Source organism: Phalangium opilio, unplaced genomic scaffold (assembly GCF_054372755.1).
Source record: "Phalangium opilio isolate 3A_F unplaced genomic scaffold, DU_Popi_V2 ptg000217l_1, whole genome shotgun sequence".
NCBI lineage: Eukaryota > Metazoa > Arthropoda > Arachnida > Opiliones > Phalangiidae > Phalangium > Phalangium opilio.
Window position 1 is genome coordinate 14,834,187 of NW_028324218.1, and position 21,807 is coordinate 14,855,993.

Sequence of the window (21,807 nt, forward strand, 5' to 3'; positions counted from 1 at the left end):
TTTTAACCGAGTAACCGCAGCTTGTTTAGAACTAGACATTTCAATAGCCCTAAAAACGTTTTGCACCTTTACTCAGCAGAAGTTTTGAAATGTGTATGCCTACGGCGAGAATGTTAAGCCAATCCAAAGTTTTATTGGTGTTTAACTAAATAATAAGCGCACAAAAGCGCAGTCAGTGATGTTATAGACTTGACAGGGATCGAACAATGAATACAAAAACTGTTCGAATGTAATGGGTGCTGGGAGATCTTCAAACACCGTGAAACAACATTACCGTCGTAGGCATCCATCTATTTATTTTATACCCTTCTGCTGAGCGAAGGTACACAACGTTTTTAGATAGAAGGCTATTGAAATTGCCCTATAGTTCTAAACAAGCTGGGTTCTCGGATTAAAGTCGAACTTTACATTGTTGTTGGGGGCCACATCTCCGAAACCAAATTTTGTACACCCCATGTTCTTTGATACTTTCCATTCAGTTGGGCCCAAAAAAAATTCCTCCATTATTGATGTACTTTTCCAAAATACCCTGTATATATATGCTCTTTAAAAGCATATCGGGTTGCCGTTGGAAGCAGTAATCATTGCATCAACAATCGAGTATTTTCCCTACCTCTAGAACCTAACTATATACGTAATATATAATGAGTATAAAAGTCACCATCTTCGCGGTCAGACTTTCTGCCCAGTTCAGGGAACCGAAAATATAAGAATGCGCTAAAACAAAAAGCTACTTTTTACCTTAATGAAATGTTTGATTTCGTAGTCTACAATATCAAAAACAATGGGCATGTCAGGGTATTTAAAGATATCGTTCATGCTATTTATGTTGCGATCAATGTCCACCGTCAGTTTGGTCGACAGGTTGGCTTTAAAGTTTTCCACCAAAATGAAACAGCCCATAAAATAGATGGCCAATACAATATTTTTGACAGTTTCGCATTTGTTCTCCAAAGTATCAGAGACACCAAGGAATACCCGGGGTAGTAGCGGCACGAATTGTTTGGCAATCGCAAAGATGAGTTTCCAAAGTGTGTAATTGAACAAAACAATAAAAATCCACACCTGTTAAATCACAATACGCCATTTAAATATAAAAATGTTAGCTTTTGCGGCGAGACTTTACGGTTTCGTGTCAAGTTCCAGCAGTGAATAATTCTTAATTCCAGTGTCAAGCTGAGTCGTAAATGTCTTGTTTCGATATCAGCGGTGTTGATTTATATTTAGAAAGTGTCTATGTTTACGAGATATTTCAATTTATTTAAAAGAACTCGCGCGATTAACCATAAAAATGGGTTTCGCTAAATTTTCTCCATACTTGGAAACCAGATAAAAAGCATGCTTTACCTAGAACAAATTTGAAACCTTCCTATGGTGTTTATGATGTAAAACATGCAGTTTGTCAAATTGCTAACGAATTGTGACTGTGCAGAAAGCAAAAATACAAACAAAGAAAGCTCTTTTTTAAATATTTAATTTTGATTAAACTTTTTGAACTGTTAACTAATTCGTCATAAAACTAAATAATGGAAGGAAACACCCTGTATGGAAAAATCGTTTAAATTTTCACTTTTTGTGGAACTTGGGTGATTCTCAATTTTACAAATAAAAATATTGCGTAAACTATTAAAAAGGGTATGCGAATTTACAAAAGTCTCTACTTTCAAAATATCAAGTGGTTTATATAATTGAACCAAATTTTCTATTTTTAAAATCACGAAAACTCAGTTTCGATATATCAACAATTTTGTCTTATCGAGCTTGTTTGCCCATTTTATAACATCACTATGACGTGAGGAAAAAAAGGACAGGAATCCTATACGCGTCTCGAGCTTCTCGCCAGTCTAAAAACTCTGTCTGATAGCATGGAGAATGGCACCATCTCACGTGAAAAATAAATCTGTGACGTCAGACTACGTGGAAATGTTTTAGCCTTTCATAAAAAGTGGATTTCAAATAATTTCATATGAAACATTTTCAAATGCATATTGCCAAATAACCACAAATCGGAGAATTAAAAGCTTGATACTTTTGAATTCACAGAAATTAACTCTATCTTTTGTGTATAAATCAGAGGTTTTTCAAACGAAGCTTCTCATTCCCTTTAAAAATACCCTAGACACTATCCACATAGAAATCCTCTTCTCTGATATCGAAAATCATTTTCACATTATTCTAAAGTTACTATTAGAAAAATTTCACATTTTAGATCATTTCTTTGCCTTTAGTAGTACGTCCTTAGAGTTTTGACGTCAAATTGGTTTTCTATTGATTTTGAACTATATTAGATATCATAGCCCCAGGTATCATTTCTCTAAGCTGAATAGATTTAGAGTTAACAAAAATATTAAAAAAAAAATAATTGAAACCAATGCAAAGTATATTTGAAATAGAGCGTACGTAAAATTTTGGAAATTGAACTAAAATGGCATTGTGCGAAGATCTCGATACCTGCGTTATTAAGATCAACGATCTAGATTCTTTCAACGAAAATACCACTATATTTCGAAGTGGTCGGCTAGCTAGTACCTGTACCCTCAGCGCTCAGGAATTTTACTTTAAATAAATATACGACCACTCTATTTCCAAGCACCTTGAACTTTGGTTTTGAGTCTTACTGTAGTAGTGCTGTGCTAGTAAAAGTAATGAAATACAGTTAAAGGAGCGTTTACTATTATTATTTTATTTATTTATTTATTTATTTTTCAAGTTTAGGTTAGAAATTTTCGTTTGGAACTTTGCGCGAAGTATAACAATGGCTACAAGTGACTTCGGCGAGGAATGAGATTCCGAAGAAGATATTAATGAGAAATTAAGTTAGTTAAATTTAAAGGGAAGAAGACTAATACGGTCTGGGAATTGATGGAAGTAGTTGTCGATGATCAAAATTACAACAAATGTCTATTATGAGAGCAATAAATTAGCAGAAAGTGTGAAAACACTAGAAAATCAATTCCCAATTACTCGATAAATACTCGAAACAAATTTTTCAAATACTCGATAAATACTCGAAACAAATTTTTCAAATACTCGATACTCGATTCGAGTACTCGAGACTCTGCTCGATACTCGATAAGGGAAAATTTCAATACTCGAGACTCGACTCGAAACCAAAAATTCAAGGCTCGCACAGCCCTATACTGTAACCTAGGCCTAGCTTTTTTAAAGGCTCGATACCTAACTCGAGGCTGAGTACTCGCACAGCCCTACTTCTGCCCATATTTAGTTGAAATTCTGGATCGAGATTTAGGCATTTGCATCGACCCTCTGACCGGCAAATAAATACTAGCGAAGAGACATACCTGAGGATGGAAAACTTCAACTATTCCGGATAATGATACATGGTATTCAGCTTCACGAAAAACTGACAGAACGTTGCGTTCGTAAAGATGAAAAGGGTGAGTGAGAGTTTTGTTCGGGAGTAATGGAATATTAAAACACGTAGAATGCCACCAAGGTGTAGAGTCTAAATCGCCGAACTTAAACAAAACAAACCATAAAACCAATATAATTATCCGTGTTTCTTGTAGAAAAACAATACTTGCCAAGTCGACATTATCGACGACAGGTGAGTACGTTATGTTAACCCTAAAAAAACTAGTAATTTATCTCTTATGTTTACTTTGTTTTTGAAAACGCTGGAAACAATTACCGGCCTGTCGGATACAATAGGAAATCATAGATAAGGGACTCTCCTTGTCGGTATTTGCTGAAATCTAATGTTTTCGTAATAAAGTTGAAGTGTTTCTAGAAAAACCAAAACGGAGACAACAAGTATTGAAACAAAAATATAACCTCTTCAAACACTAGCTTCCCAATAGTTTCACCTGAATATGCTACGCTTTCTGGTATTTAGATATAACGAAGTGTAGTTATTATTATTCATGCGTCATATCAGAAGTAAGATGAGACTTGAAGTAAAGAGCTCTAGCATTGGTCGTAGATCCTGGCACTAGTGAACAAATTTGAGTATTTTATCATGCCGCTTCCATCGCGCCTACACTAGAGAGAGAAAAATTGGTCGAGTTCCAAAAAATTTCCTACCCCCTTCTCCTGAACCTAAAGCCGCGAAACACGGACGCGGGTGCTTGAATTTAGTTCGGCCGTCTACCGCCACGAGCGTCTCACGTTTTGGAGGGCAAACTCAGAAACCGCTACCAGAGGGCCAACCGTTGGAGTGTTATCAAGAATATTCACTTTCGCCTAGTGAAGAATTTGGTTAGCTCAGTACTTCTAGTCTCATCTTACTTCTGGTCATATATAGATCTCTTGAGAACTAGTTGCTTATTTGCACACCGTTATCTCGCCATATTTAATAAATACTCGAAGTTTTCCAACATGATTCCTTAGTTTTGGGGGTGGAAAGTGCATGTTATTTTTATGTACTAACCTAATACAATACCCATGTTTTCCAACGTGCTACGGTAATATATGAGATGCCCCTGCGGTTGGGTACATTAAGTTCTTATAACAACGCGCTTATATGTATTTAACTATTTTCCATCAATTTAGCTACAATGCATCGATGGAACCAGGAACCTTTGAATCTAAACAGGCCATTTTCTGGGTCTTTCTGCTTGAATTAAAGAGGAAGATGTGTAGAAATCGTCACCTCTGACGTCATGCTTAATGTATCTGAACTAAAAACCACGTGATATTGACATAGCTAGCGACGCTTACCACGATTCTCGCGACTTCCGAGCGCCAAACCCAAATGTAAACAAATTATCTTTGCGTGTGCTGAACGAGTAGACCTAGGGTTTAAGTTATTTTGAAATTTTTATTTATGGAGTAAAAACTGGGGTTCGTCTTAAGTAAATGTCTAAAAGGCCCGTTTTCAATCAAGCTTTTCAAGAAGCTTTTGCTTCAAAAACTGAAGGAAAAGGCTAAAGCGAAATCGGGACACGTTTTCAAACACGCTTTTTGGGCGCTTCTGAATTAGATTCGCGTGAAATAATCGAAAAGCTGGTATCTATCTCGGGTAGATATTAGCTTTCGCTTTTATCCGAAAAAGCACTTGGTCTGGTAGTCACGTGGGTACGTTATTTCTCTCGACCGATTTTTATTTTTGCGCCGCGTGTTTTAAAGAGAGAATAGGCCTAATTTTCAAAAACAATATCGAGTGTTAATTATTTTAAGAGCATTTAGAAGCATTTTAATGGTGTTTTAACTATTTTAAGGATATTTATGAGTATTTTAAAGATATTTATGAGTATTTTAAGGATATTTATGAGTATTTTAAAGATATTTATGAGTATTTTAAGGATATTTATGAGTATTTTAAGGATATTTATGAGTATTTTAAGGATATTTATGAGTATTTTAAGGATATTTATGAGTATTTTAAGGATATTTATGAGTATTTTAAGGATATTTATGAGTATTTTAAGGATATTTATGAGTATTTTAAGGATATTTATGAGTATTTTAAGGATATTTATGAGTATTTTAAGGATATTTATGAGTATTTTAAAGATATTTATGAGTATTTTAAGGATATTTATGAGTATTTTAAAGATATTTATGAGTATTTTAAGGATATTTATGAGTATTTTAAAGATATTTATGAGTATTTTAAGGATATTTATGAGTATTTTAAGGATATTTATGAGTATTTTAAGGATATTTATGAGTATTTTAAGGATATTTATGAGTATTTTAAGGATATTTATGAGTATTTTAAGGATATTTATGAGTATTTTAAGGATATTTATGAGTATTTTAAGGATATTTATGAGTATTTTAAGGATATTTATGAGTATTTTAAGGATATTTATGAGTATTTTAAGGATATTTATGAGTATTTTAAAGATATTTATGAGTATTTTAAGGATATTTATGAGTATTTTAAAGATATTTATGAGTATTTTAAGGATATTTATGAGTATTTTAAAGATATTTATGAGTATTTTAAGGATATTTATGAGTATTTTAAGGATATTTATGAGTATTTTAAGGATATTTATGAGTATTTTAAAGATATTTATGAGTATTTTAAGGATATTTATGAGTATTTTAAAGATATTTATGAGTATTTTAAGGATATTTATGAGTATTTTAAGGATATTTATGAGTATTTTAAGGATATTTATGAGTATTTTAAGGATATTTATGAGTATTTTAAAGATATTTATGAGTATTTTAAGGATATTTATGAGTATTTTAAGGATATTTATGAGTATTTTAAGGATATTTATGAGTATTTTAAGGATATTTATGAGTATTTTAAGGATATTTATGAGTATTTTAAGGATATTTATGAGTATTTTAAGGATATTTATGAGTATTTTAAGGATATTTATGAGTATTTTAAGGATATTTATGAGTATTTTAAGGATATTTATGAGTATTTTAAAGATATTTATGAGTATTTTAAGGATATTTATGAGTATTTTAAAGATATTTATGAGTATTTTAAGGATATTTATGAGTATTTTAAAGATATTTATGAGTATTTTAAGGATATTTATGAGTATTTTAAGGATATTTATGAGTATTTTAAGGATATTTATGAGTATTTTAAAGATATTTATGAGTATTTTAAGGATATTTATGAGTATTTTAAAGATATTTATGAGTATTTTAAGGATATTTATGAGTATTTTAAAGATATTTATGAGTATTTTAAGGATATTTATGAGTATTTTAAGGATATTTATGAGTATTTTAAGGATATTTATGAGTATTTTAAGGATATTTATGAGTATTTTAAGGATATTTATGAGTATTTTAAAGATATTTATGAGTATTTTAAGGATATTTATGAGTATTTTAAGGATATTTATGAGTATTTTAAGGATATTTATGAGTATTTTAAGGATATTTATGAGTATTTTAAGGATATTTATGAGTATTTTAAGGATATTTATGAGTATTTTAAGGATATTTATGAGTATTTTAAGGATATTTATGAGTATTTTAAGGATATTTATGAGTATTTTAAGGATATTTATGAGTATTTTAAGGATATTTATGAGTATTTTAAGGATATTTATGAGTATTTTAAGGATATTTATGAGTATTTTAAGGATATTTATGAGTATTTTAAGGATATTTATGAGTATTTTAAGGATATTTATGAGTATTTTTTCACTGGCCTATAGATTTAACAGAGGACAACTGATATAAACACGGGTCCTGACGAGCGTGGAGAGGTGAAAGAAGTGAATTTTAAAACGGGTGAAGAGTTTCGATTTTGCTTTACCATTTGAATCGCGTTTTTGTCAGGCAAATCGCGATTTAGTGTTGAAGCGAAGCCCCTAAAAAAACAAATAGAAAAGCTTGATTGAAAACGGGCCTTAACTTCTTTGTTTGAGCTACTTTTTTACTATTATTATTTTCTGCTTTAAAGGGTATATATTTATTGATTAAGGAGAATTTTTTTGTATAAGCTTATGAGTTATTTAGAGTCGTTGCTACAGGAGGATTGATTTTGTTGTTTGATTGATTTGGTGTCGTTTTTTCCTTTGGTTTTCTTAATTTCATTTTTGTTCCTATACATGTGAACAGCCAATGAAACGCGTGCGGTTAAACAAATTTTCAAGCCCTTCCCCTCACATTCAATCAGTTATTAGTATTGGGTCTGTGGCAACTTAAAGATTCCAAGAAGAAATCTATGCATTCCGGATGGAACTAATTGTTCTACAATAGTAGTAGTATTAGAAGTATTAACAAAGGCAAATATTAATAACGTTGCTACGTTGCGAATGAAAAATTATTCCCCCTCACTGATATAGTGTGGGATTTTTCACTAGAAGTAAATTTATTAAAGTAGGTATATATCGAGAGTACGTAAACAATGTGGCCTAAAAGACCAAGAGCCAGTGGCCTGGATCTTACCTCATAAAGTACAAAAGGTTTGACTATTGAAATCAGTTTAGTTTTGATGCTCATTAATAGATCCGGCCGTCTTACGCAGCTGGGGCATTTGAGGGTTTCGGGGTCGGTCATGCTTGACCCTAATGAGGTATGATTTCTTTCCTCATGAGGTACATGAATAAAAAAGGTGGCAAATTATTGAGCTGGAAAGTGGAATTGTCGATTCCAAATATATGAAATCTGACGTAATCAAATGGGGACATAAATTAATCAGACGGGGGTTAAGATGGTCGAATGAGGTACGAATTCTTACCTCATGAGGTAAATATCTGGTGTTGTTTGATAGATCTGGTCATGGTAAATAACAGAATATAAAATCTGACTGGAAAATGCGCGGATAAGGTTTAATCAGACGGGCTGATTCTTGTGTCAGACTATGACAACTTTGTGCCTCATTAGGCACATAAATGTAACAGGTATTATAGTGTAAAACAAGCCCCACTGATGACAAGTATATTAAACCTAACTTGTTTGAGAGAGTTGTAACTGATTCTAACGGTGTAATGTGGTAAAATATTTGGGACTTACATTTGTCTGATAAATGAGATGAACTTAAATTGGCATCATTTAATAATACAGGCCCATTTTATGCCATACTCATTCAATGAAAACCAGCTAACGTTCAATTATTATTTAATGCGAAAAAGAGATAGAAAAATGTAACATTTTAAATGTCATCATCAGATCCGAATCAGTCTGATAATCAATATTAACGGTTTCATCGTTATAGTCATGAGTTTAATTTTCTCGTGTTTCTTCTAAAGAGTTATGAACTTGATCACCATCAAACCATTTTGGAGAAAATTAATTTTTTTCAATAATCCACCCGTGCTCTTGAGGTCATTTGAGTAATGGGTCAGGCTCTGTGGCGTGATTCCATGTGCCGCTAACAAAATTGCATCTCTTAATTTTTTGAATAAGTACGGCCCTGCAAGGTGGCATGGTGCTACCATCAGCTCCTTTAATTTTATCAAGCAAGTGGCCACGCTTTGGTTTATAGACATTAAAAAACCTTTGGTACCTCGCTTCATTCACAGAATTTTTAGTTTTGTAGCCGTACAAGTGACAAACAAAGCTTTCTAACGTGGTTTGAGTGGACTCTGGGACTTCCTCAAACTATCCCAAGAAGGAAAACAACCCTTGGAAAGACTTGTTTTTTACTAATATTTTAAAAGTTTGTATTTTCCCTTTCCTCGAGGAAGCGGAGTTGTAATCACACCCGGTAAAAGCGTGAATGCCTGGTAAAGCTTTGCTTAACTCGGGTCCGAGAAGTTTTGATAATTTCTAAACATTTATATACCTTAAGGTGTTTTTATTTTGAACTCCAAGCTCAAGCCAAACATTAACTCCATTTTCCAGGTTGTGAATGTTGCCTAGGGTAGTTATCAATACATCTGTGTCACTGGTTCTGATTACTACGTTACTTGGGGAAGTTGAAGTTTTGGCTAGATGAAATATCATTCTACTGTCAGCTTCTTCGTGAGAAGATTTTAAAGAGTCGTCTTCATGACAGTATACTTCACTATCTTTGGCTGTGAAAACGAAGCATTTTTCTTCGGCAGTAGCAAAGAGGCGTTTGGTACCAAGTATATGAGCGTATTCACTTGAGTTCCAAGTTACCACAAGATATTTGACCAGTGCCTCTTTGAAGTGATCGTTCCTCAATGCACGATTAAAATCTGACGGCCTTCGCATTTCTGGCCCTGATATGGTGTAAAATTAATCACGTCCACATTGGCTAGCTCTATTATCTCTCTCTGAATCCTTGATTGACGGTATAATTGATCTGTCGAATACAATATGAATATTTCTTCCGCTCATACGGCAGCGCTTGACTAAAATGTGCCTAGCAGTGGTGCCGAAAGTCAAGGGGAGATCGTACACTCTAAGAAACAGTGGTGTGATTCAACACCTTTTTAACTCTTTTTGATGGTGCTAAATTCAACACCATTTCTAGTGTGGGTTTACACCCTGAAGGGTGTTAAATCACACCCCTATGCCCAAAATTGAAAAAAGTGATTTTGAAATTATGAGTGTTATAAGACTCCTTTTAAAGCGTTATTATACACCGTTTTAGGCGCTAATATACACTCTTAAAAGTGCTTATGTACACTCTTTAAAGAGTATACACTCTTAATAGGGTTAATATACACTCTTAAAAGAGTTAATATACACTCTTAAAGGAGTTAATATACACTCTTAAAAGAGTTAATATACACTCTTAAAAGAGTTAATATACGCCCTTAAAAGAGTTAATATACACTTTTGAAAGAGTTATTATACACTTTTAAAAGAGTTAATATACGCCCTTAAAAGATTTAATATACGCCCTTAAAAGAGTTAATATACGCCCTTAAAAGAGTTAATATACGCCCTTAAAAGAGTTAATATACGCCCTTAAAAGAGTTAATATACGCCTTTAAAAGAGTTAATATACGCCCTTAAAAGAGTTAATATACGCCCTTAAAAGAGTTAATATACACTTTTGAAAGAGTTAATATACGCCCTTAAAAGAGTTAATATACACTTTTGAAAGAGTTATTATACACTTTTAAAAGAGTTAATATACGCCCTTAAAAGATTTAATATACGCCCTTAAAAGAGTTAATATACGCCCTTAAAAGAGTTAATATACGCCCTTAAAAGAGTTAATGTACGCCCTTAAAAGAGTTAATATACGCCCTTAAAAGAGTTAATATACACTTTTAAAAGAGTTAATATACGCCCTTAAAAGAGTTAATGTACACTTTTAAAAGAGTTAATATACGCCCTTAAAAGAGTTAATATACGCCCTTAAAAGAGTTAATATACACTTTTAAAAGAGTTAATATACGCCCTTAAGATTTAATATACGCCCTTAAAAGAGTTAATATACGCCCTTAAAAGAGTTAATATACACTTTTGAAAGAGTTATTACACACTTTTAAAAGAGTTAATATACGCCCTTAAAAGAGTTAATAAACGCCTTTAAAAGAGTTAATAAACGCCTTTAAAAGAGTTAATAAACGCCTTTAAAAGAGTTAATAAACGCCTTTAAAAGAGTTAATAAACGCCTTTAAAAGAGTTAATAAACGCCTTTAAAAGAGTTAATATACGCCCTGAAAAGAGTTAATATACGCCCTTGAAAGAGTCACTATACGCTCTTAAAAGAGTCACTATACGCTCTTAAAAGAGTCACTATACGCTCTTAAAAGAGTCACTATACGCTCTTAAAAGAGTCACTATACGCTCTTAAAAGAGTCACTATACGCTCTTAAAAGAGTCACTATACGCTCTTAAAAGAGTCACTATACGCTCTTAAAAGGGTCACTATACACTCCAAAAAGACGTTATAAACACCCCTTAATCGATAAAGTACACCCTGTAAACACTGTATTAAATTCCTTTTTAGCGAAATTTTACACCCTTCAAGGTAAATTGACGCATTCAAACATCTTACATTTAAGCGTATTGACGAAAAAAAAGTTAATAGAAACACAATTTTAAATTTTAATTTACTTTTTACTGTGTAAATTTAGCAGATCTCCCCCTATCCACAGGACCTAACGCTTTAGTTTGTATTCTTTCAATGCGTTTAAATTTAAATGCAAGAAAATTAAAAAAATTTATTTTACTTTTCCACATTTTAACAGCTTGTCAATAGTAGATTTTACAATTTTACATGGCTTTGTATTACTTAAGTCCAAAAAAAGGTGTTCGAAAAAAGTTAACGTTTTTTTCAAACATGGATTGTATGTACAGTGAAAAATCCAATAGCTGCAAACATAGCTGATTATAGCTGTAATTAAATCGGTGCATTCAATCACAATTACACCATCGACGTGAATTTTAAACGTTTTTGAACCAATAATACTTTGCTCGTCATAAACAATGACTGGCTCAACGGGGATTAGCTTGATGTTCTTTAAGAATAAAAAAACAAATTCTTAGACACTTTGATAATTCCGAGAACTAATGTATACACTCATATGAGCATATAATTATACTATTAGAAGTAAATAGGAGGAAGTACGTCTCCAGCTTAAGCTAAGGCGCCCTTTCACATAAAAACACGGTTTGTGGCGCAAAATTTGAATTCATCTGATCAGAGAGAGGCAAGTTATGGAGAGAAATTTTCTTACGTGTTCCTCCAACTTGCCTCTTTTTGTACAGAAGAATTCAAATTTTGCTCCACAAACCGTGTTTTTTATGGGAAAAGGGCACCTTACACTAGCCTCAGCTGGAGAAAAGTACGTCCCCCTATTTACTTCTGCTACTATGGGTTTGTGTGCTTGCTAGGTAGAAGGTGGCGTGTCCTAGAGAGAAACTATAGAGTACGAAACAGCGGCGCGACTTTATGCTGATGCTGATTGGGTGCCAAAAAGGACTTCATAAATGTCGTTTAGAATAAGCCCCGCTGCCTTAACTAGCACGATAGTGACGCTAATTCATGATAATTCGTAGTAAATAATTTTACCTTTTCCCAACAAAACATTTTTTGGTAATTTTCTCCAAAAAAAAAGGGAATTACTAGTAAAATTCCCTCGTTTCTCGCACCTACAAATGTAAATAATATCATTAATTGTTTTGCAGACTTCGAACATTTATATTAACTATATATGTCTTAAATTAATTATCCATAAGATTATGGAAAAGCTACAAAGTGTGCAATGCTTTGGAACCTATGGATACCACCATGAATTTATTTATATACATCCCTGAATAAATTCATGACTTCACGTTTTAACTCCGTTTATTAATCGTAGATTTATATAGTAACACAAGGATATTGAAAATTTACATACGTTTTTTCTCTAGTTTCGATGCTCCGTTTGAGATTTTTTCAATCACCTCTGCCTTTAAAAGTTTAGATGTATGTTTTGGTGCAGTTTCCCAGATTTCACTTCCATAAACTTTCAGAGCATGCTGGAATTTTTCATCTGGGTGTCGGTTGGCAATTCTTTGAAATTCTAAGTTAAGCTATAATGAAACGTTTTCCTTTTTAAATTTTCTCTCCAATTTAAGTACCTACATATATATAGCATTATATTACCTGGCGATAGTCTTTAAGAGCTGGGTATTCCTCCATTATTTCCAACACCCCAGCCATTTCATGTATGGCTGATGCTCTGGATGCGAATGTTCTTACCATCCTTGAGTCAATGGCTTCTAGGTCTGGATTCTTCTTTTTTATTTCAGCTGCCATAAATATTTTATGCTTAGCGATGCTCATATCATCTTCAAAATTATCTTGAATCTATAAATAAATTATAAAATTTGTGAAAAATAAAGGTTTTTTAAGGTTCAAAATAATTAATGAACTTTACGACAAAACGGTTTTCCTTGGACTTTTTGGTTTTTTCAATTTTCGCCACTGCAGAAGAAGATTTGGTTGATTTAATTCCAACTTCAGCGCTGCTAGTCTCGCTTGTATTAACAGAATTCGTGGAAGTACCAGCCAATGATTTTATTGGCGAAGACTTGTTTGTTTCCATAACGTGTATGTTTAATGAGTCTTCGCTGTTTAAAGAATCAAAATCGTTTCTTGACTTCTTTCCGTTTAAATTAACTCTTATTCCATCATCAGAATCATCCAATAAATGTTTCCTTTTATTGGCCACTGCTTCATCTGGCAAATCAGATTGTATTTCATTCGTGTTGTTAGAGTCTGCTTCATCTGGAAAATCAGATTGTATTCCACTCGCGTTATTAGAGTCTGCTTCATCTGGAAAATCAGATTGTATTCCACTCGTGTTGTTAGAGTCATCCGCTTTTGGTTTCTTTTTGCTGGCATATTTCGCCCTTTTGTCGGAAATGGAACTTGTTGTAAGAGTTCGTCGAAAGTTCTTGAATTTGTTGCATAGTTTGTTTTGCCATTTTTCCTACAATATGAATTTACTAATAAATACTGGCCTTCAACTTTGCCGGATACCCACTAAGACATTTTTACGCGATTCACGCTCGTGCGCCATTTGAAACATATAAGCGCATGAGCGCGAAGTGGGTAAAAATATCTCAGTGGGCATTCGGCTGTCTGTCAGTGGTCAGATAGACTAAACTCACGAATCCACATCCTGCATCATCTTCCAAATGGGGAAGTTTTCGAAGAATCATCTTTGCTGTATGCAAATGCGATGGAGGGTACCTAATATAATTTAAATGTAAGATGGTTTGCATTTTTAATTTCACAATACTTTTATTTAAAAGTTGCTTACGCTTCATATTTTGATACAAGGTCGTTAAAAACCATAGAAATGATTTCTTTTTCAACTTGTTTTTTACCCTTATCAGGCAATTTCTTATAAATATTAGCATCTGAAATATGTGCTGGGAATGTAGGAAGTACATACTCAAGAGCAAAATTGGCTCTTGAACCAGAAACGGTTAATGATTTTCTTTTAATGCCAATACACCTAAAAATATAATTTTATTTAAAATTTTCTGAACATAAATTATATCTACCATAAAAAATGCAAAATTACCAAGGTAATACCGGTTCATTTACACCTGCGTTTGACTCTGAAATAGTCGTAGCGTTAACAACCGCTGGCATTGGTTGCGCGCCATCTGATACAGGCACTGGTTCCTCTGATGTTGCTGAAGCTTCACCAGCCAAATATGTGGATTTATGAGTCTATTTAATTTCAATATGAAAAATTTACGTTTAGTTTGTTATAATTAGCCTCTTTGCCTTATATTAAATGTTTTGTTTAATTTTAACTTAGATATTTAGTTAAAGTGACAATAAAGTATTAGGCCTAGATTATAGAAAATTAATTGGAAAGTGAAATTTATCAAAGGGGTAAAGTTGAAAGAAATTTGCGACAAAATTAAAAAAAAAGTAAATGATAAAAAGCTGTCTAGCTGAAATTGTTTCATAGTAATATCGGTAGAGAGGGGAATAGATTGTGTAACCCCTGCGACAAAGGGTGCTGTCACGGAGAATGGAGAGATGCCACTAATTAATGTAAGAGATAGAGGGGTACGCGAGGAAGATCACTTCAGTTAAGGAAGCGTTTTAAAAAAGTATTGTGCGGGACTGAAATTACTTTCTACTCAGACATTTTACTTGAGGGGGGCAGGAAAGCTTCTTGACATAATGAATGCTGAAACCTCCCAATATGGCTGCCAAAACAGAGGTAAGACTTACGAGGGTGGGACGTATGACTCGCCAAAAAGGGGGAGGAGCTAAGGTTCATGACATGATTTACACGTACATAGTTGTGAGTTAAATGCAGGGGAAAACTGAAACCCACCAGTATCACCGCCAGAACCGAGGTAAGACTTATGAGGATGGGACTCAAAATGTGGTACGAATAAACCTGCATGGTATTCATCAGCTATTAATTTACATATTTTCTTACCTTTTCTACAACTTTTATAACCATTTTGTTCTTTAAAATGGTTCCTTCCGTGATGTTTACAAAGGTTTTATAGTCATCATCATAAATCTTTAATTAAAGAAGATTAATTAGGTTTATGAAATGAAGCTTTTTCTAAATACAAGGAGCTAGTCATTCTTAGATTCCCTGTACACTCGAAATATGTACTCCACAAGTTGCTTGAAAGAATGTTTTTTACATAGAAAGTGGTTCTTAAAAGACATAATTCATCCGAGGGGAAATCCACAAAATTTTGCGCATCTAATTTTTAAAATATGACGTAATCAATGCACAAATGCGTCGTTAAGCATGAAGTGAATTTCCCCTTTAAGATTGTGGAGGAAAACATAATGATCCTCGAAAAAATTATCCAAAACATGTATAAAAATTAAAACTGACCTGATACAGCAGGTTTCCACCAGAATATTCCATAAAATCATTGCGATTTAGCAATAAAAATTCTTTCAAATATTTAAGTGTTCTGCCGCTCAAGTTCACTTTATTCTTATCCTCGCCTTTGCAAAGCAGAATTTCTATTTTTTCCGCTTCCATAATTACTATTTAATTCCGATAATGAGTGTTAATTTATAGCTATTCCGTTAAATTCACAGTTTAATCCCTAAGACTTCGCAGCCTAAGCCTTAGTACATGAGTATGGCCGTTAATTACAAAGAAACACTCGACCTTAAACTTGCACGTAGTTAACCGTTTTTACCATGTTCAGTAAAAAATAAGCCATGGCTCACGAATCCACAATGAAATCTTTAGTATGATCTCTCACTGGGGAAATTGATGTTTGACAGCATTCAATGTACAAAAGGCTGCTCCCTGCCCCTCCTCCAGCATTTGTCTAAATTAAAAAAAAACTGAAAACTCCTTCATATTTCAAGGAGAGAGGGATGGTGTGGTAATCAGCGTTTAGGTAAGGTCGTACAGTACGGAATTGCAAAGGACGCCCCCTCTGTCTTAAAAATAGAAGATATTTTTCAAACAAATACAATGACGCTACGCTGGAACACTTAGCATTCGCCTACCGAAGGGTAAGAGCGTGCACAAGGTATACACTGGGTCCGTTTTAGTGCAGTAAGTAGCTCATCATCATTGCCACTCCATTTTTACCTCATTTCGCCCTGCTTTTTACACTATGAACTCTTTCGCGCTTTCGCATCTACAATTTCCGTCTTCGATTGGTTGGTGGTGAACTTTGCCCTTATTTATAGATCTTATTCTCACAATTTGTTTGTTTTACAACTAGCTCTAAATTGAAAATTACTAAAGGGATAGTAACCTTTAAATCGATCATTACATTTTATCTCGAGACCTTATTTTTTCGAATAGAATGTGAAAAAAAAACAACCACCAATTGAAACATTTTCCATGTTTTGAGAAATATTTAATTACAATTACGGTCACAAACCACGGAATTCATCACTATAAGTTGACGCCTATGTTAGGTCATCGACGTGTCTTGTATCAACATTACAAACGGGTCTTATCTACAAGGACCTACCGGACCTGCAGTAGAATCTTCTTTCCAACTTTAAAAATGTTTAGGAATTTAAAATAACATTGAATTAAAACTATATAAAACATTGAAAACCTTACACGCACAGAGTCAAAATTATCACTACTATCAAGAAGAAATATGCAGTATATAAATTCCTTCTTGCTACTATCACTTTAAATAGTGGTTTTATTCGCCAACAGCAATTGACGTAGGGAGGGAAACTCACAATTTTTTACGAACAGTGATAAAAAATTCCGTAACGTACTCTGTATAAACTTGAAAACTAGTGGTTATTAGTTTTTAATTTATGATTAGAAATATTTTCTTAGATGAGATGTTACTATCAAAACTTTGAATAGTTTCAAATTCAAGATCCGTTATTTTTCTCTGAATTTTCCAAATAAAATGGCACATAGCGATTTAAAACTATTTAGTTGTGATAAATGCACGTTTTACGCGAAAAAACTGTCATTATTATTGACTCATATAGAATTTCAACATGAAAAAGAAGCTAATTTTCGTGTAATGTGCAGTATTGATTCATGTGGCCGCGTTTTCAAGAAAGTGGTGTGTTATAGACGGCACCTCAAGAAAAATCATTCTCCGGCGCTTCAGGAGAATTTAGATGACGCTGATGATGCCATCCCCCATGATAATGACATTCAAGAAGAAAATAATCTAGAATTGCCTTTTGACAATTTAATGGACGTGGATGAAAACTCCCACAATATAAATGCAGCTTCACATTCATTTGATTTGAAAAGAGCCATCCTTTTAATTTTACTAAAATATAGCGAGCAACACCGTTTGGCGCATTCAGTAATTAAGGATTTAACGAATGATTTGCTAAATTTATGCCAAGAATTATTAACTGCTCAAGCCAAAAAAATATTTAACGGTGATGAAAACTTGGACGAAAATGAGTGCAAAGATAAGATTTTCAGCGATATCGAAACTGTGAGTGCGGTATTCGAGAGTTTAAATTCCGTACATAAGATTAAAACTGTGTGTGTGACAGAAATGGGAATGGTTGAACCTACTCAAGTGAACTTTGCTCTTTCAGAAGGCTCTATCAAAACTCGCCATTTTCATTATGTGCCTTTATTGCGAACTATTGCTAACGGCTGTTCTTCAATAACTGGGGCAACTAGAAAATTATGAAGCTAATATACTAACGTAGATAATAGTATGGACTGTGTTCAGATCTATGCAACATTGTACTAACAATAGTATTTGGACATAACGTTAACAAAGTTAATTTTGTCTGTTTTTCATCGAATAAAATGAAAATGTGGGGAATATTTTTTGATAATTCGAGGCAGAATGTAATTCTGTAGCTAGTAAAGACAATTGTAACTCAATATAACGATAATTTTGGTTAATTTTTGCATTTCAAAATGAATTTGGTCCTATCTTAGCTAGACAAAAATGGATATATATACTAAGCCAAATCATCTCCACGTCACCGAGCTCAGTATCCTAAGCTTGGAGCAGGTAAAGTTAATTACACACTTAAATTATGCATACATTTAAGATTAATGAAATAGTCAGATTTCATTACATGGCCTCTTTATTTCAGGGTTATTAGGGTCATACACATTTTAAACACATTTAAGAAAGTGAAAAAACACTTCATCTCCACTTGCTGCACGGCGCCATAAATACTCGCATAGGTGCATGTTCAAGTCCTTGGTTTGAACACCTCTTCGACAAATACTAGCTTTTCCAAAATATTGTGCTATTAATTAACTGCTACCTTTTCCTAAATATTCTCCTTTTAATTAGCTGCTACCTTTTCCTAAATATTCTCCTTTTAATTAGCTGCCACCTTTTCCAAAACATTCTCCTACTAATTAGCTGCCACCTTTTCCAAAATATTGTCCTAAAAGTTAGCTTTCACCTTTTACAAAATATTCTCCTATTAATTAGCTGCAACCTTTTCCAAAATATTCTCCTATTAATTAGCTGCCACCTTTTCCAAAATATTCTCCTATTAATTAGCTGCCACCTTTTCCAAAATATTCTCCTATTAATTAGCTGCCACCTTTTCCAAAATATTCTCCTATTAATTAGCTCCCACCTTTTCCAAAACATTCTCCTAATAGTTAGCTGACATCTTTTTCAAACTATTCTCAAATTACTTAGCTGACACCTTTTCCAAAATATAATTGCTAATAAATTGTTCGTGATAAGAGGCGGGCTTTTAATACTCATAAATAATCATCTTACCTCCAAACAACGTTGGGTTGGGCTAGGTTAGGATAGATAGGCAGTGTATTTAACTTTCGATTTTAAATGTGTTTGACCCTAATAACCCTGAAAAAAAGAGGCCATGTAATGAATTCTGACTATTCCACTAATCTTAAATGTAGGCATAATTTAAGTGTGTTATTAACTTTCGGTCCACTCCAGACCGTTAAAGCCACGATATCGAAGCAGCAGGATTTACCTGCTCCAAGCTTAGGATACTGAGCTCGGTGCCGTGGAGATGATTTGGCTTAGTATATATATCCATTTTGGTCTAGCTAAGTTAGGATAAAAACACATTTTGAAATGCAAAAATTAACCAAAATTATCGTAATATTGAGTTAAAATTGTCTTTACTGGCTACAGAATTACACTCTGCCTCGAATTATCAAAAATATTCCCCACATTTTCATATTATTCGATGGAAAACAGACAAAATTAACTTTGTTAACGTTATGTCCAAATACTATTGTTAGTACAATGTTGCATAGATCTGAACACAGTCCATACTATTATCTACGTGATCATTTTAGCTGCATAATTTTCTACTTGCCCCAGTTACTAAAGAAACCCCTTGCTAACCTTTATAAAAAACAGGAAGACTTTAAATTTCACGAAATTGCGACTGCTGAATCTGAAGGCGCTTTTGTATCCCATTTTCTTAACGCATCGTTCTGCAAGAAAATTGTCCAAACTAACCAAGGCAATTTGCCAGCACCAGAAACTCTGCATCTTCAAATTTATTTCGATGAGTTTGAGGTTGTGAACCCTCTAGGATCCAAACGGAGAGTTCACAAAACTTTGGGGTGCTATTTCACAATATTGAATAGAAAATATAAATATCGCTCAAAATTGGAAGATATCCATCTAATCTCGCTAGCCAAGTCTCAGGATATTGACAGTTATGGTTGGAGTGAATTCCTTAAGCCCCTTTTATACGAACTGGAAATCTTGGCCAAGGAAGGAGTCCTTATTGAAGGTTTAGGAGTACACGTAAAGGGGTACGCTTCTATAATAAGTGGTGACAATCTCGGCCAGCACAAAATAGGTGGTTTTGTTCCTTATTTTGGCTCTGGCAGAATTTGCCGATTTTGCATGGTTGATAAGTCAGAAATCAGCACGAAACGGACAGAAAAGGAGGTGGTTTTGAGATCCATAAATAGGCACAAGTACCATTTGTCATTCGTAAAAAAAATCCAAATGAATCCTCATTGTATGGCGTAAAAAATGAAAGTCCTTTGATGACTCTTTCGTACTTTGATTTGACGGAACAACTGGTTCCTGATATTATGCACGATTTACTCGAAGGGGTTCTCCCATTTTTGCTCAAACGAATTTTAAACAGTTTTATACGTGAAAATGGCGTATCTATCGAAGATATTAACAAAATTATTGAAACCTTCCCTTATGGAAAAACCGAAATCAACAAACCACAACCTCAATTAAGAAACTCCGTTTCTGGGAATGGTAATCTAAAAGGATCAGCCAGCGAAATATTTTGCTTCTTCAGGCTTTTCCCATTAATGTTCGAAAGATACGTAAGCGACGATAGTTCTGACTGGAAGATATACTTGAAGCTCCGCCAAATTTGCGATGCCTTATTTGCAGAAAAAATTCCATTTCCCCAAATTGATCGGTTAGAAATTTTAATTGATGAGTTTATTCAAAGTGTTGGAGAGCAATATGGGTCTGATAACATAACACCAAAATTTCATTACTTAATACATTATCCCAATTGTATTCGAAAATTTGGACCGCTTTTCCCTATCTCGTGTATGAGATTTGAAGCCAAGCACGCGATTTTCAAGGACATAGCAGAAAACAGCAAAAACTTCAAAAATATAACAAAAACATTATCAGTAAGGCATCAAATGTTTGAATGCTTCAATTCTTTAGCAACTAAAACAGAAGGCATTCAAAAATCCAGTCACGGTAAATTTTTAAAAAGGAAAGAATTCCCCATTGAACTACAAAACATGTTGTTAGAGAAGTTCCCACAGATTGAAAACCTGTATAATGTTACTTCAGCTGTTTACGACAATGTATCGTATTTAAAGGAAGGGCTCCTTTTAATTAATATAATTAACCCACGAAATCTCTGGTTTGTCGAGATAAAATATATCTTAATTTTAAATGGTCAAATGTATATATGCGGTTTTATTTTGAAAACCAAATCTTTTCACGCAAAACTTCATTCATATGAAATAGAATCCAGTTCAAACCAGTGGGCAATGTTCAAGGCTGGTAAAGAAATGCATTATCATCTGCTTGATAAATATAAGATTAGAAATGAATTCTATATTTGTCCGAGGGGCGGTTTTTATTAATCTGTCAATAGGAGGTCAAATAAATTTGTTATAACATTCAAGTTCCCCGTCTTATTCAATAACAATGAAGGTAAAATCGCCAAGGCTTTTGAGTATATAATTTATTGAAAATATATTTATGCAATGTTTTCGAGTGTCTAGCCACTCGGACTGTACTAAAGTGATTACGCGTAGTCTTTAAAAGCCTTGCCCGTGACAGTACTAAAATGACTACTCAATCATCAATATTATAGTAAAATTGTAATATTTTTCATGTTTCATAGTCGTTGGGCAACACCCACAGCCCCCTCTGAAAATATAATTATGTTTTTAAAGAATGTTATGACGTCAACGATATAAAACAAGCTCAATGGTACCTGCAGGCTATTGTAAAATATCCAAGTTTTAAGCATGCTTTTGGAAAGAACCTATTTTAACACCATTCATTACACTTTTATATGTATGCTCCTTATTTACCGTAATTTCAGTGTTCAACAACACCCTTAAA

At 33.5% G+C, this 21,807-nt stretch overlaps 2 protein-coding genes across 2 annotated transcripts; both read right to left on the bottom strand.

Moving 5' to 3' along the window:
• Window positions 1-11,483: 11,483 nt before the first annotated feature.
• Window positions 11,484-13,200, bottom strand: LOC149617972 (uncharacterized). Its single transcript, XM_089856203.1, has 4 exons — window positions 12,911-13,200; window positions 12,663-12,837; window positions 12,335-12,414; window positions 11,484-11,780 (listed from the first exon to the last, which is right to left on the bottom strand). The coding sequence occupies exons 1-4, from the start codon at window positions 13,088-13,090 to the stop codon at window positions 11,484-11,486; spliced, it is 732 nt and encodes a 243-aa protein (XP_089712329.1). The 5' UTR covers window positions 13,091-13,200.
• LOC149617973 (uncharacterized) lies at window positions 13,155-15,814 on the bottom strand. Its single transcript, XM_089856205.1, has 6 exons — window positions 15,639-15,814; window positions 15,222-15,308; window positions 14,340-14,491; window positions 14,073-14,270; window positions 13,921-14,002; window positions 13,155-13,739 (listed from the first exon to the last, which is right to left on the bottom strand). Exons 1-6 carry the CDS (start codon window positions 15,789-15,791, stop codon window positions 13,155-13,157), a joined length of 1,257 nt encoding a protein of 418 aa, XP_089712331.1. The 5' UTR covers window positions 15,792-15,814.
• Window positions 15,815-21,807: the final 5,993 nt, after the last annotated feature.